The following is a 17,174-nucleotide window of genomic DNA, read 5'->3' as shown; positions in this document are numbered from 1 at the left end:
CCAAAAAAAGGAAAGAAGCTGCAAAATAAAAAAATTGGAAGATTTAGCGATCACTTTTCAATTTAAAAGGAGAAGATTGTGAACAACCATAAAATAAATTGAAAAAGGTGCGTTTTTAATTTTTAAATTAAGCTTGAAAATGCAACGATGCTTATCCAATACTACCCATAATTTACATCGACTTTTTTCTTCATTTAACAACGGTTAAAAATTCATGCAAACAATGAAGAAAAATAAATTGACTGAAGATTGCAATTGATTCGAGTGCAAAAAATGAAAATTATCACAGGAAATGAAAATAAGAGTGATAATGAACATAATCAGTAATTACAAAGATGATAATTCATGGGCAGTTATAAGCTTTTGTGAGTGATCCAAAGATACTCTGCTACGTCTCAAGCTTCTATATTCATGCTAAAGGTGCTTGGAGGTGACGAGCAATTTCCATTTCTATTATATGTAAAGGTAAATAACTAAATTCAAATGCGCGAAGGGAACAGAAAGCGGAGAAAGATGAGCCATCTTGGCTTCTGCTGCATTGGATAATCTGCTAGCCGCCTTCTAACCACATTGCTCAACAATCCCAATCGCAATGAACCCGGGAAAGGCACAAGGCGGACGGCTTCCCTGGAACATAACATCCATTACCATTGGCACTCAACCAGTCTAATGTCAGATAAAACCAACATCGACAACCAATATGGTGGCAAGGTACAGTCAGATAGCATTTTAAACTAGGACAAAATTTAATCATCAACAATAAAATGCAAAACAAAAAACGGGGGAAAAAAAAAGGTGCATTCCTCATCATCTCCAAACAAAACATTTAGGCGTCATTGTGCTGGCCGCTACCGCGGCCTCCCCTCATAGGAATGACAAAGTGATTACACTCGGGTCTCATAATAAGGTTAAGGTACACTCACATGAAGGCAATGCGGCTTGAAGAAATTCATTCCTCATCACTATCATAAACAACTGCCATTCGCCTGTGGGCATGGTTTGTTGCTTTTCTTGGAGGAGATTCCTCATCTGACTCAAAACCCTTCCTTTTCTTGCTGCCTCGGATCTCCTTATTCTTCTGCTTTGGTTCCTGCCAAAACTCTCAAGATTAATCCAGAAAGCAGTCCAAAAATTTCTGAGAATTTGGACTTCCCAAGCAGCATTTCGAGATTTTTTTTTTTTTCCCCCTTTGGTTAATACGCCCAACACCTATTATTGGCATTTAACAGTTGCCACAGCCTACACACTTCATATCCCATCAGCAAAAATAAAAATAATTTTGCCGAAGCCAATAACTTATATGCCAACGTAGACAACAAATGAGAAGAAAATACTACCAAAGGGCAAAAGAAGTTGCATATAAACCATAATATTCGATCTAGAAGACCAAAGCTCTACAATACAAGTAATCAAATACAGAAGCCAGTCCGTACCTACTTATTCATTGATAAGTCCAGCAAATCTTAAAGCAAACTAAATTATTTGAGAATAATAATACCTCCTCTTCCTCTGATGCGTCATTAACTTGTGCTTCTTCATAACGTTCTTCTTCATCTTCTTCTTCCTCATCCTCATACTCTGGTTCAGTATCCTCGGCACTTTTTCGTGGCAGAGGTCGATCATCTTCCTCGCCATCAGTTTCATACTCAGATTCCTCTCTCTCATCATCTGAGAACTCTATCGGGCGCCGGGATGACTTAACAGGTGGGAAAGATGACCTTCGAGGGATATCCTTGTGTGCCTGTGACTATGATCACAGGAAAAGGGAAAAAGCCTTCATTAAGTGATAGAAGGAAGATGACCAGCAAAATTCCAACTATCAGCATACAGAGTGATGGTACCTTCTTAGCATTCATAATTCGCTTCTCTGCTTGCGCTTCGACATCAAAATCATCCTCAAAGCGGCGACGAGCACGATGAGAATTATAATAATCTGTTTCATCATCCTGACAAAAGAAAAGTGAATGATTAATCAAATTGGCATAGTATAAAATATTAGATGGGTAATGGGCATAGAAAACACTCTGGCAAATGCGCATGCAAATGAAGGCTACAATGACTGAGCAGGAAATAATATTTTGAGAGCAAACCTCATCCAAAGCATCCTCCAAAAACCCAGGAGAAAGTTGGCGCCTCCTTTCTACAGGGGGAGCATATTTCCGGCTCACCTTCTCTCTTTTACGGTTGAGAAGTACATTGGCTCTGATGTTTTGACTTTCTGCCTGCAAAATCCACAAGGAGATTAGTACAAGTAACAGCAAAAGCATGAAACTACTATCCAATAAATTATACCTTTTCTTTTTCCTCCTTCTCCCTCTCAGGATCAATGTCAGTAATGCAATTTTTAACCTTATAAACTTTTTTATGTCTTGAATCCACAAGGGCAGTCAGCAACCTATGAGAATTTGAAGACAAGGAAGACGGCATAAATCTCATTTTCCTTAATAGCCTTCCTTGTGATTGGAGGATCCCCTGCACACATTGTATAGCGTTGGGCACATGGTTCTCTAGACAATAACCAGCAAGAAAGTAATATATAGCATATCACAACTCACCTTCCCATGTCTAAGAAAAAGATGCGCTTGATCATGCTGTGCATCTTGCACAGATATGTCAAGAACTTCATTCCCTATTAATAACTGCAAGCTGCCATCAGACCACCTCACAAAACGAGCATTGCTTTCACACTACATCAGCATAAAACCAATGATAATTCATCTTGGTCATGAATGACATATTTTATCAAAGAGCAAGGGTGCTACAGTTCAAATGAAATAGTTATGGTATTAAAAGCAGAACAGATGAAAAATTAATAAAACATTAACCACATGCATCCATTATGCCCACATACATCAATGGAGCTTATTTATACATCCACTTTAAGAAAACTGCCACAAAGTTGATGGTGTGACCAGTACATAGAAAACACTCATTAAGTGAGTCATACATATTTAAGTCCTGATACACTGGACTGCAGGGTACTATGTGCAGACACAACCATGAGGCAATTTTATTCAGAATCAACCCTGTCAGAGCATGGCCACCCAGTTGAGCCTCACAGAAGCTTTAAACCACCTATTCCATTAAGACTTATCATTTAGCATCTTTTGATCCTTTACCATTTTAAATTACAGCTTCGCCAACTAAACTTGGATACAATATACCTTCTCAATCACACCTGGTCCCAATCAACGGGAAATTAAGCAAGGGAGAAAAACAGAAAATAAATCACTGACCAATGTGATGTTCAAATTTCGTCCTCCAAATTCCAATTATTCCTTAACATCTCAACTTGTCAAATTCAGAAAATTCATTATTCGTCCATTTCAGCAAAACCATTTGTTACCAAGCACGCAGAGGTTTGAGTCATATGTCAAAAGAACCTGTGAACTTTACATCCTCCAGAGAAATTCTACCTCAACAGCTAAGATCAATCTCAGTATCAAGCTTGTTATTTCAGATAACTCTTTACCACATAAAAAGGACAATTATAAAGCACAAAATAGGAGAACAAAGAAAGTATATAAAAGTGAAAAACAGCTTATATACAAGATCATCTGTCTTCTATCCATGGGCATGAAATGAAAACTGTATGGAAAACTAACTACAATGATATATTGCTACATACAGTCGTTGTGCCATCAGGATTTCTCACAGTCCTCCAGCGCACAATGTTGTTCTCCAACCGTATGCGTTTCTTGGCTCCAGATTCATCAGTAACAAATGTATCCTCTTCAACATATGTTTTAGGATCAAATGGTTTTGGGTCAACACCCATAATATTAGATACTTTGATCATATTCATCTGGAAAAAAAAAAGTGTCAAAACTCAACATATACTGTCACTGTAATGCAAATCATCTTATAAACGTCATTTCAACATGTAGATTAAGCACCTATATAGTGAAACAGCAATAATTTATTAAGCATGGCCTTGATATCAAAATGTAAGATTGCATTAGCATTTCATCAAACAGGTCAGTAAAGTGATAATCAAGCAAAGCCCTAAAAAAATACATTATGCGATGTCAAAATTCCTACATTCACCCAAGCTTCTTTATATATAATCTTCTAAATCATAAAGATGTAACATAAGCAATATCAGACGTCTAGTTACATGTCTTGTCCATCCCCCTTGTGCCCTTGAGATATAAAAGAATCATCAATAGACATAATGGCATACCTTTTCTGGAAAAGCTGGAGGGGGTCGAAGTGGAACCTCTAGCTCCAATGGGGGCCCAAGTGGTTTCTCTTTAAGTTTCATCTCAATGTTATCCTCCTCTGACTCATAATGAGCTTCTTCGTCAGCAATTATGTCCTCTGGTCTTAAGCTCTTTCCATAACTGCCTTCCTCCTCCTCCAAAGGAGATCTCTAAACCAGGAAAATGATTAGTCTTATTATCTTATACTTCAATTCTAGGTACTTGATGAAAAAATAGACAAATCTTAATATTGAACTCTATCACTCACATTTGAATCATGCTCAATGTCATGCCGAACTGCATATTCTGCCTCCTCCTCATCATCATCAAAATCACCAAACACATCACGAATTTCAGGGGCAGAATGCAACATGCGAGCCCGATCCTTGTCATCTCTGGGTGATCCACTGCCAAAGGATATTTTCTTATTCACTACATATGACAATAACTCATGCCCAAAGCCAGGAAATATTGAGTCATCAACCATGGTCTCAGTTCTATTCCAGCATCTATTTTAAGGCATGATTTAACACGCAGAACCATTCCAAACAGATTTAGAACAAACATAAATAGCCAGAGAAACTCAGACATTAGGTCAATTAAAACATGCACTGAACAATCTACAAAAAAAAAAAAAAGTTACTCATCTGGTCCTTAATATAAAACCTAATTACTGAATTAATTTTGATCGTAAATACAAGGTCTATTTCTCATATTTACCAATTTTCCATATATTACTCCTGTCGATACTCCCTCAATCATAATCAAGTAGGAGGGGAAGGGAGGATATTAAGAAAGATGGTTATGATGTTTTAGGAAAAAAATTTCATATTTCTTATAATTTAACTAACTTACCTAACTTTTTTAATCTAATCAAATTAGTTAAATAAGTCTTATAGTAAGAACCGAAGGAGTACTATATTATGGGCCTATTTGGAATGGCTTTTAAATAGTTTTTCAATTGTGATTTACAGAATATAAGATAAGTATCTGAGAGGAGCTTTGTCTCAACTTATGTGAAACATGTCTATAAGTGCTTATAATCATGATGCGAAACGGGCTATATAATATATATGTATAGAACCTGTTAAAGATACCTTGGACTTCTAGCTTCGTCGACTTCCTCGTCGTCATTTTCAGGATAATGGTGCTCTTCTGACCTCTCAGATCCACTCTCAATCACATCCCTACGCTTGCTAGTCACAACTCTCTGATTGTAGTCATCTTTTGCATCGCTATCAGAATCTCTTGCTTCACTTTCTTCTCTCTGATCAACAATATCTACCTCTTGGGAACTTTGCTCCCTCTCACCTTCACTTTCGCCGGGATCTGGATCCCCATCAGGCACATCACCCTCACTTTCTATTTCCACCTCCCCATGACCCTCACCTTCAACTTCCCCTTCCCCTTCAACCTCAGGCTCTATCCCTCCCTCCCCTTCATCCTGAAGAAAAACAGAATGATTTTCAATTCAGCTTTAGTAACCTTGCGTAAAGATTTTATGCTACACATAAGAGATGAGACAGAAAGCAGTCCACTTAAAATGTATATACTCATAAGGTAAGAACATCTTTCCATTCCCACAGTTCCAAGAACAAGTAAACAGATTCCCATAAATATTAAAGTCTGTCCCGTTTTCTACGATAATGCGCAGTGCTGCAGTGAATGTCGTGTTTCAGTTTACAAATAATACGGGTCTGGATACAGAATGAATTTGCAGCACGCCAGACCGATGCTCATATTTGGGGAAGAAACAGGAAACCTAGCTTCAGACAATGAAATTGCACGCTCTAACAGTAAACGAAAGAGAGAATTTGGGGGTAAGAAACAAGAAATCGTATCTTACAGAAGCGTAAGTGGGTTGGGGATTCGATTCATGTTCGGAATCAAGCTCTTCTTCCTCTTCTGATTGATCGCCGAAGAGGTTCTGCATCATCTGGTGTCGCTTTCTTCTCCCATCTCTGTTTGGTGCCAGCCTCTCGTCCTTCCTCCTCTCTCAGGTCTGATCAATAGCAGTATAAAACAAGACTCGGTGATTTTCTTCCGCGGAGACGATTAAACGGCCACTCGTCGTTTTGATCCCTGGAGAGTGTTTTACCCCGACGGTTTGCGAAAGTGATTGGGGGTTGCGTGGTTTTTTTTTTTTTTGGGAACCGATAAAGCCAACTTCTAGCCGAGCACTCTGGGATAATCGTCCCACTCAAGGTTTTGATTCTTGAAAGTTGAAACCTGAGGTAAATTTGTGCCTGACTTTTTTTTTTTTTTTAATCAAGGAATTTTGGCCTGATTAAATTTACAGGGGAATAATCCCAATTTATAATCGAGGCTTTCATCTTTAAGCTTCTTTAGTTTAAACATTACTGTCTCTCTTATTTGTAATATAGAAATTAATTAACTAATTTGAGTAAAATTTATTAAGTTAATTATTTATAATAAATAAGTACTCCTCCGGTCCTAATTATAAGACCCAATTGACTTATTTGAGGAGATTAAGGAAGTAAGTTAAGTTGGTTATTTATAATAAATAAGTGTTGTCATTCCTAAAATATCCTTGCTAATTAAGTATATTGGCTAAAACTATCATTATTAGAAGGATTATCTTGAAAAAAAAATGCATAAATATAAGAGACAAAATGGATTGGGTCTTACAATTAGGACCAAATAAAAAGTCAAATTGGGTCTTATAATAAGGACCGGAGGAGTATTATTTTTCTTAAAATACTCTTACTAATCATGTGTATTAGCTAGAATTACCGTTTGATGCAACTTTTAACTTGTGCGATTACTATAAGTACTATTTTGAAAAAATAGATAAATATGAGAGACAAAATGGAATGAGATTTTATTTAGGACCAAAATGAAAATTAAACTAACTCTTATATTAAGAATCATATGTAGTATTATTGGTAATATCAAATACTACCTCTGGTCCTTAATATAAGACCTCTTTTGATTTTTATTTTGGTTCTAAATATAAGATCATAATTTATTTTGTCTTTCATATTTGTCCCTTTTTTTTTCCAAGATAATTCTTATAATAATGATAGTTTAGGCCAATACATTTGATTAGTAAGAATATTTTAAGAAAAACAATATATATTTATTACAAATAAATAGCTTAACTAGTTTCATTAATCGATTCAAATTAGTCAACTAATTCTTATATTAAGGACTATGAGTAGTATCAAGTTATCAATATATCAGTTTTTTTGACTGAAAATAATAATATCTATTTGGGTCAACAAAAATTATCAACATAAAATATAATTTAAATAGTGTCATTAGTAAAATAAAATACGAGATTATCGATATATCAGTTTTTTGACCAAAAATAATATGTCTATTGGGGTCAACAAAAATTATCAACATAAAATATCGTTGTCAATATAAATAGAGTTTATATTTTTTTGTCAACTATAAATAGAGATAATACCAAGCAGCATATTTATAAGCAGAATTTATAAATTCGTGTCCTTTTTATACAAAACATTTTACGATATACTGACAATGGATCTAATCTTTTAGATTTAGGTTTTAACTTTTAAACGGCTGTCTTTAATTTATATTTTTAAAATAAAGAATATTTAAATCTGGAAGTGCCATGAATATAAAGTAATATAGGAATTTAGCATTATCCCCGGGAAAAAAAAAGGAATTTAGCTTTACTATCAATATAAAATATAAATTCTTTGATTATACGTACTATAAATTACCGGATGATACAATGAGAGGACAAGGTGTGATCGGCTCTTACATTTCTACGTACTCATATAAACCATGCTACCTCCTATTTTTAATATAAAATGTTTGAATTTTATTTTGGTTTAAAAGTAAAAATCCAATTTATTTTATCTCTCATACTTATACATTTTTTCAAGATAATATTTCTAATAATAGTAGTTCTAGCTAATATATTTGATTAATAAAGATATTTTATAAAAGGCAACACCTATTTATTATAAACAACTAACTTAACTTATTTTTTAATCTTCTTAAAGTAGTCAATTAGCTCTTATAATTAGGACCGATGGGGGTATGTATATGAAGAAGGCTGAGATGGCATGAGTCATGCAATAGCGTTGACCAAATTTAGGAAAATTCTGATGGAAAAAAAACAGCAAAGAGTACTGTTTAATACTCATCCGGTCCTTAATATAAGACTTATTTAATTAATTTGATTAGATTAAGGAAGTTAGGTAAGTTAGTTAACTATAAGAAATGTGACATTTTTTTCCTAAAATACCATAATCATCTTTCTTAATACCCTTTCTTTCTCTGCTACTTGATTATGATTGGGAGAATATAGGGGTAATTTAAAAAAAATTGATAAATATGATAAATAGGTCTTATATTTAGGATCAAAACTAACTCAACAATCGGGTTCTATATAGTAAGTTAAATTTCAAGAACATAAAAGGTTGATTCGCCCTAACGTGTCGCCAACTGCGGTCAGCGCGGAACTCCCTAGTCTTCGGTGTCAAGGATGAAGGGGCGGAGGAAATTGTTGCCAAGGTGAAGACCATAGCTAGGCGGTCATCCACGCGTGCTGATGGGCTTCGAGCTATGTCGGTGAAGGCGGTGGTTTGGCCCTTGACGACAGGATGCAATGCTATCATCATACCGTTCGAGAGATCCACTCGATGCTGAGACGCCAAATGGTTGTTCGGTGCAGCCGTGATGCCAACTGCATGGTAGACGCTCCCGCCAAGGAAGCGTTAGGCATGGCGGAGGGTTCCACCTGCTTCTCTAACCCGCCTGCGTGCATCTCCGAGCTTGTGATGAAGGACGCTCCGGGTCTGCGTTTGTCTTGCTCCGGGCTTTCTTTGTCCATTAAAAAAAAAAGTTGATTCACATTTTTTAACTATAAATATTCTGGTGAACTTTAGGATATTAAAAAAGAATATAAAAAAAGAGTAGAAAAAGGATGGAGTATAAGAGAAACGAAAAGAAACATGCAGTAATCTTATCTTTAAACCATGAGTAACGATGTTAGAGTTAAGGTCGGCAAAAACGGAGAACTCACAACTGAAGTTTAGCTCAAGAGAGATACTGAGAAACAAAGAAAAATAGGAGGGATGCTACAGCAAAAATTAAAAAAAAATGGTAGATTGGTAAGCCGGAAAGGAAGGATAGAAAGGATGATTAAAAAATGGGGCGGAGTGAATTTCAAAATTTGAAATTTGAATCTCTCATTATTGGCCTTAATCACAAGCGTTCATTGGAGCTGGGCCCTATTTTTGTGAAAGCGGCTGAAAAATTGGCAGCCATAGCTCATGCTACTCTCCTGTCTAACTACTTAGGATTTATTGGAACGAGCAAACACTTGGGCCAAAGAGATAAGAAACATGTACAGAGCCCAACATGTACTGCCCATATGGGCTGTTACTGCCCATGTAAACAGTACTTGTGAGGGGAGCTGAACAGAAAATGTGATCAGCTCGGCTCCCCTCGTGCTGTAGATATCAAAGTGTGTTTAAATATCTCAAAAATATTCACAGAGGAATATTTAGTACCTGAAATTTTTTTTGACTCTTATCTATTCTGAAAGTTTTATTTTTTAACAAAAGTATTCTGATCATTATCTCCCGTTAAATTTGTCTAGTATTTGTAACAGTCAAATTTAACAGTGTATAACGATTCAAGGTAAAAATTTGTCTGGCATTTGTCTGGTATTATATTTTTTACACGCACTTCGTACTCTCATTTTTAGCGGTGTAATTTTATCATGATCTTTTGTTTTTCACAATTCTATCCATAAAAAGTGGGGTGGGGGCCATTACCGGGGGGAAAAAGAGAATCGTTCCCCTGGATGATGTCACTCTTCTTCAAGGCATGTAATTGTGGCGAGAGCAGCAACCTCATGTCTGATTTTTTTTTTTTTTAATGCACAATAGGACTGTAACTTTTTTAAGCCGCGTTATTCATAAACCATGCATAGTACTGTATAATTTATTTTTCAGATTTTGCGTATCGGGGATATTTTAATTTGCATATTTTGCGTACGCATTCACAACATCAACCTTTTTTTTTTTTTACCAGCACATTCACAACATCAACCTAAATATACTGATAAAATTAAAAGGAATAGGATCGCACATGTATCACATCTCTTGGGACGAGCTAGATTGCGACATTTTATCAAGACACCTAACCTGACTGAGAAATTCAGGCTCATTAAAAAGGGTGTGCTATATATATATTTTTAATCAGCTAATTCCTTATTATATCCATATTTGATGATAAAAAGCCAATGCAAAATTAATTTAACACCACTAAGGCCTAGTTTGGATTAGCTTTTATGGGCTTGTTTAAATTCATGATCAATCGAAAACGGAAGGCTCAAACATCAAATCTTCAATCTATCATAGTGCAAAGCGGCCAAATGGCGTCGACCACCTGAGGAGTAGGTGAGGCTAGACGTCGATGGCTCAAGAAATGGACAGGGTCTTGCCACATATGGGGGAGTGATTGGTGACGGGAATAGACAATGGATAGTAGGTTTTCAACAAGAGATTGGTTTTAGATCCATAGTCGCAGCTAAACTACAAGCCATTAAAGAAGGACTGCAACTTTGCAAGAAAAAGGGTTTGAGGAAGGTTCAACTATTCTCCGACTCCTTGAGACGCTACAACTCCTGTATTGAGAGAATGGACAACATCACCCCCTGGCAACTAAGATCTCGGGTGTAAGGTTGTTAATCTTTGCCCGTTGGGATATCGAGATATCGCATGCTCACAGAGAGGCACTGACCTGTGCAAACTTACCTGCGAAGAAGGCTCACGAGATGAATATTGTGAGGACCGTGTTGCTGGACCCACCTACATTCTGCGTGGATCAAATGAAAAAAGACTTAGCCTGCGGTTTCTAGAATGTCTTGTTAACCCTGTCTTAGGCTTCGTTTTACATAGTAGTATCTCCGTTGAAGTTAATGCTTGTTTGTTGTACCAAAAAAAAAAATCATGATATGCTGAGACAAAACTTATCTAACATGCTTATCTCATATTATATAAATCACGATTAAAAAATTGCTAATAAGTCATTCCAAATGAGCTCTAAATAGACTTATGTGTATCCTGCTAAAATCAACTACATAACAATGTTTTGCTTAAATAAATTTGTGTATCATTTTAAAAGACATAACCACAGATAGAGTTAGTAATATGGGTTTAACCCGTAAGTCTAACCCACTTACCAGCACAAAAATGACGGGTTAAGATTGGCTAAAAGCCAATCCATCAGTAGACAATATATTTTAACCTGCACCGCAAAACCCACAATCAACTGGGGGTAGCTCACTTTTTTTTTTTAATTTTTTCAATTTCATTAATTATTATTAGTATGTTATTATATTGTAAATCTTATCTAAGAAGTTAAAAAAATACTTATATAATTTATTTTGTGTTTTCAATTAAGTATTTGAAGGAAAAACAAAAATTTCATTATATTTTGTTTATATTGTATAAAAAAAATATTTAAAAATAATAAAAAAATAAAAAATAATACTGGTAGGTTAGTGGGCCAACCTGTCAACTCATCATGACAAGTTATGACTTGCTAAAAACCAATCCACTGTTATATGGGGCATTTTTAACAACCGCCTAACCTTTACTCATCACGGTTGACTCTAACCACAAATCTTCCACAAGTTTTAGTCAAGTTTTTTTTTTGAATATTTTTATTGATGTAAATATGGATTTTTATTTGCAACTTGAAATCAGTGACATCTCATCACTTTTTAAAAGTGAACTAAAACATAAGTTTTTTTAAACGTACTTGAAAAATAGGAAAAAGATACATTCATGTAGTTTTTAAAAAGATGGAATTATATACGTATAATGATCACTCCAAAAGAAAGTTACATGCTATTTTTTTATGATATTTTGGGCAAGGCCAGATGTGGAAAGGTCAGTCACCTTTACGATTGTTCCGCGCTGACATCATAATTTTTGTATTCTTATACTACCTCCGATCCTAATTATAAGAGCCAGTTGACTAATTTGAGGAGATTAAGGAAGTAAGTTGAGTTAGTTATTTGTCCTAAATAGATGTTGTTTTTCCTAAAATATCCTTACTAATCAAGTGTATTGATTAAAACTATCATTGTTAGAAGGGTTACTTTGGAAAAAAATGTATAAATATGAGAGACAAAGTGGATTGAAGTCTTATATTTAGGACCAAAATAAAAATCAAACGGGGTCTTATATTAAGGATCGGAGGTAGTATTATATTGGTGATGAATGAATCAGGAACTCATACATATATGTAGCCCGCAATTGGATTGGCCGCGGAGATTCCTATTCTGCGGAACCCGAATATACAAATGCATCAACGTGAATAAACAAAAACAACGACGGTCATTTGTCACGAGATTACGAAGATTTCCTTTCAACTGGTCTGATCCGCACACTCAAAAGCGAATGGCTTCGCGAATTTCGTTATGAAAGATTATTATAAATATTATGTGTAGGTGTTTTAAAGAAAGAGTCTCACGTTATTTGAAATTATTAAAGCCTAAATAATAAATGTTATAGTGTCCGTGTATAGAGGAGTTAGAAGACTTGCAGAATTTCGGAGAATTAGAGTGTTACTGCCAACAAAGTTTATTTATATGTGAAAGATTGTGAGTTTAATCTTGTTTGTAATTTCAGGTGATTGGCATCCAATCTTTCAAATACATATAGACAAACAATAACGAAAGGCAAATTTGACAATTTCTCTTTTGCTCACCTTGTCTTCCAGGAATAATTTGTTTTATCTTGGGGAGTAGTGCTTCTTGTTTTACTAGCAGTTACGGAATAATTTTTAAGGACAATATCTGTATAACACAACTCGGATTTATGCTTTATTTGCAGGTACTTATATATTTAGAAGACTCGCAGAATTTTGAAGAATTAAAGTGTCACTGCTGACAAAGTTTACTTATATGTAAAAGATTGAGTTAAATCTTGTAATTTCAGGTTATTGGTATTCATACCTTTAAATGCACGGACAAAAAATATTATTGTTATAGCAATCTCATGGGCTTCCCGTAATATCTTATTGGAATTGGATTTTCTCCACTACCCTTCTCATCCCCTTTCCCTCTACCACCCTCCTTTTCTCTTTACAACCATTGGATCAAAATTCCAATGGTCCAGATTTAATATTTTATAACATTTTATAAAAATAAATATTATGATAAAAAATAGATAAATAAATTTAAACTATTAAAATCTAATCTGAACAGTTCACAACTACAGACTGTTATTATAGAGCAATTTTTTAAAATTTTTTTTATTACAATTGTAAATTGTTCAGACCAGTTTTTAACAGTTTAAATTTATTTATTTATTTATTTAATAACATTATTTTTATAAGATGTTAAATCTGGACCATTGGAATTTTGATCCAATAGTTGTGAAGAGAAAAAAAGGGTAATTGAGGGGAAAATGATGGAAAGGTAGTGGAGAGAATCTAAATCCTATCTTATCCATTAGATTCTGATCCATGGCGCACAAGAACATCCCATATAGCAGGATAAGGGATGTTTAGAATTCTTCTTTGTTGACTTTTTCTCAAACAGCCAGCAAATCAATCATATGAAAGAATGTAGAGGTGGTAATGTGGGCTGACGGTGCGGATATGGGCCAGCCCATGGCGGTGCGGGCCCAAAGCGGTGCGGGCTGAAGTAGCCCGCACCTTGGCATGCAAGCCCCGAGCCCGCCAACCCGCCTCAATATTCTTTTTTTTAAATAAAAAATATTATTATTAGTATAGGTTGAGTTTAATTTGAAATTTTAAAATTAGACTTCGAATCTTGAATTTGAGTAGTGAGCTATAATAAAATAAAGTGAAGATTAATTTATAATTTAAGAAAATATTTTTAAAAACTAATATATTCTTTATAAATAATTAATTTAACTAGTTTTCTTATTCAAAGTAATTTAGTTTTCTTATCCAAATTAATTAAGTAGATACTTTATGTGTAAATGTATAAGTATCACATGTTTATTTAATTTTATAAAGGCTTTTATAGTGACACAACAAATAAATGAAAAATAAAAGATGGATGACGATCTTCGTATAACTACACACAGAATCACAAGTATATAAAATGCTTAATTACTTATGCAATGATATGAAAGAAGCAATGTTTAATTGTTCATGTGAAATTTGAAGGTCAAAATATTTTAACTATATTAAAAATTATATGAAAAATTAAAAAAAAAAAAAAAAAAGCGGGCCAGCCTGCCAACCCGCGGGCTAGCTCGCAGTGGAGCGGACTCAAAACAGTGCGGACTGGAATAGTCCGCACCTTGGCGGGCTGGCATATTGCCAACCCGAGCCCGTCCTTTTTGGCAGGCTGGCGGGCTGGGCCCACGTATTACCAGCTCTAGAAGAACGTTTGTTGAATGAATACCACACCTCGAAGACTTCGCTCTCGCCGAGAATGTTCGTAGGTTTTAAGGTCACTTGTTGCTACTTACGGATTTTGTGTTTGTGGCTTTTCTTAATTGTATGACTTTGAGCCTTGTAGAGAAAACTAAGTTATATGCTATCCATCATTTTCCGATTGTCATCCATGCCATCGTTTTGATCATTTTATATAAAAGGCTAATGATGGAATTTGAGCTCATCATATTTTTTCTTTAACTACTTCAAATTGACCAGCTTAAACTTGATGGTTGCTCATTTTTACTGATTAGTGTCCTAGTTCTTGTCGACACAGTAGACAAGTCATCACATTGGCAATGCGATAACAGAGCCTGGTTTGTTTTGTCTAATTTGATGCATACTGTTTATTTTATTTTATTTCATTTTATGAATGTTGATTGATTTTGTGGGCTTCCTTTATCTCACCCAATATCTATTGTGCAAGAAATTATTCTCTGTTTTTTTTTGCTTACATGGAATTTTTAACTAATTTTTATGGGTGAGCTTAAATATCTTTATTGCATTTAAAATTTTAAATTAATTTCTTAACTTAAACCATACAATTTTTTTTTGGGATGAGCTTAGGATATTTATTGCCGGTAGCATTGACTAATCCTCTCGCATTGTAGATTTTTCAAAGGAGCTTGGTGCTGGTCACAAGACTCTCTATAACTATACAGAATATATTATTGCTGAGCATTTTTTTCCTCGATAAGGAAACAAATCAACAAGAAGCTAATAACCTCTGCATCTAGCTTGAGCACATTCGAAGGAAAATCAAGGGTGTTTGAATGAAAACAAAACCATGGTTTTAAAAGTGATTTTACATTATACAAAGTAAATATGTGAAGGAATTTGTCTTGATTTGCGGAAAAGTACTTTTGAGAAGCACTTTTACAGCTTCCCAAACACTCCCTAAAGAGAGTCATGCCCTCGCTTTTTAAGTTGATCTTACTATTATTTATATTGTTACAAAATCCCACTTTCGAGTTTTGACTGTTTGATTATTTTTTTAATAAAAGATTTCTGTTAATCTTGAACATTAAACTATAAGTTAGCTTGAGTTTGGTCTAGTTTCCCTCCAAGTTTACTGTTAGCCAGCAGCACAACACTTGAAGAATTCCAAAGAATCCCACAAAAGCCTCTCATCTGGGAGCACATGCATGAAATGTTTTCATTGCAATTTGGACCATCTAGATAGATTTTAAATAGTCCAGATTGAATTTAAATTTTTTATATGTTTTAATTGATTTTTTGTTCTAATAAATATATAATTTAAAATAAAGATAATTTTATAACTAGCACCTTTTAAAAAAATATATTTATAGTTAAAAAAATTACATATTAAAAATTTTAAATCTAAATGATTTATTTCAAATTTTGAATGATCTAGATTGCATGACAGTAAGGAGTTCGCAGGACTCATCACTTGTGTTCATCACTATAATGAGTACTGAATGAGAACCTTTTTTAGTGCTGGGGTTAAATTCAGTTCAACCCAACTTATAAGCACCAATTTAGGGGTGTGGATGGGCAGGACTGGGCAGGGCAGGACCCCTGCCTGATACCCAGCTCGAAGGACGAGCAGGTTGCAAAATGCAGCCCGGTACCCGGCCCTGCCCAGTAGAAGCCCGTGCTATTTTGAGCTGGGTTATTGCGGGCATGGCAGGGCAGGCTTTCCTTGTCTAAATTTATAACTTGAGTCGTGAAACTGCCATATGTCTTAACAGATATCCATACTTTAAAAATTTAACAATATCTATAATTTATTAAAAACAAGACAATAAAAAAATTGTAATTAAAGTCTTAAAGTCCAAATGATTTGCATCAACCTCCACAAAGTTGAGAAAATAACAAAACATATAAAAAAGTACAAGATATATTAACATGTTCAATTATATTATTAACTTATAGTTTAATATAATTTATAGAAATCTGTATATTACATTCAAATTGGTATAATTAGTATCATTTCATTATATATGAAGTAATATCAACATATAAAAGTCAAAAGACAATTATAGTGCACAACAAGATGATTTAAAAAAGCTAAAAAAGGTGATATATTTTTTTTAGAAGAACTAGAACTTTAAAAATATAAAGTCTAATAATATAAGGGAGTAATATTCTTTTTGCGTATTGAAGTATAATAAAATATAGCATTTTAATATTACACTATATATATTATAATTCTGAAAAAATATATATTATAATATAAATAATTATATATATTTCGGGTAGGGCCAAATGGACAGGGTTGCATGCCATGTCGGCGGCCCGGGCCCTGCCCATGAATAGCCTAGTTGGAAAATACCCATTTTTTCTTTGAGCTGTATTTTTTGGGTTGGGTTGGCCATTTTTTTGGCAGGTCTGGGTGGGCATACCGGGCTATTGGACCTCATGAACACCCCTAAGCACCATCATTACATTGACTAGGTATGAATATCATTCCAGACTGACAAGCTCTTGACTTTTAAGCTACATTTTATTTTTAATCTTTAATATAAAATTTAGTTGGGAGTTGAATTTAATTAAAAATATAATATTTTAACTCATTGT

The 17,174-nt window shown here is 34.5% G+C and overlaps 1 protein-coding gene across 1 annotated transcript; it reads right to left on the bottom strand.

Moving 5' to 3' along the window:
* Positions 1–216: 216 nt before the first annotated feature.
* On the bottom strand, positions 217–8,818 carry LOC114721822 (protein LEO1 homolog). The gene is made up of 13 exons (XM_028907688.1): positions 8,636–8,818; positions 6,049–6,195; positions 5,300–5,646; positions 4,471–4,609; positions 4,184–4,372; positions 3,629–3,805; positions 2,556–2,687; positions 2,293–2,472; positions 2,091–2,222; positions 1,842–1,946; positions 1,499–1,747; positions 924–1,090; positions 217–627 (listed from the first exon to the last, which is right to left on the bottom strand). Exons 1-12 carry the CDS (start codon positions 8,816–8,818, stop codon positions 950–952), a joined length of 2,121 nt encoding a protein of 706 aa, XP_028763521.1. The 3' UTR covers positions 217–627; positions 924–949.
* Positions 8,819–17,174: the final 8,356 nt, after the last annotated feature.

The sequence above is a fragment of the Neltuma alba genome, unplaced genomic scaffold, assembly GCF_004799145.2.
Source record: "Neltuma alba isolate B1F8T4 unplaced genomic scaffold, ASM479914v2 tig00012070_pilon, whole genome shotgun sequence".
Classification (NCBI taxonomy): Eukaryota; Viridiplantae; Streptophyta; class Magnoliopsida; order Fabales; family Fabaceae; genus Neltuma; species Neltuma alba.
This window is presented reverse-complemented; position numbering and strand designations above follow the sequence as displayed.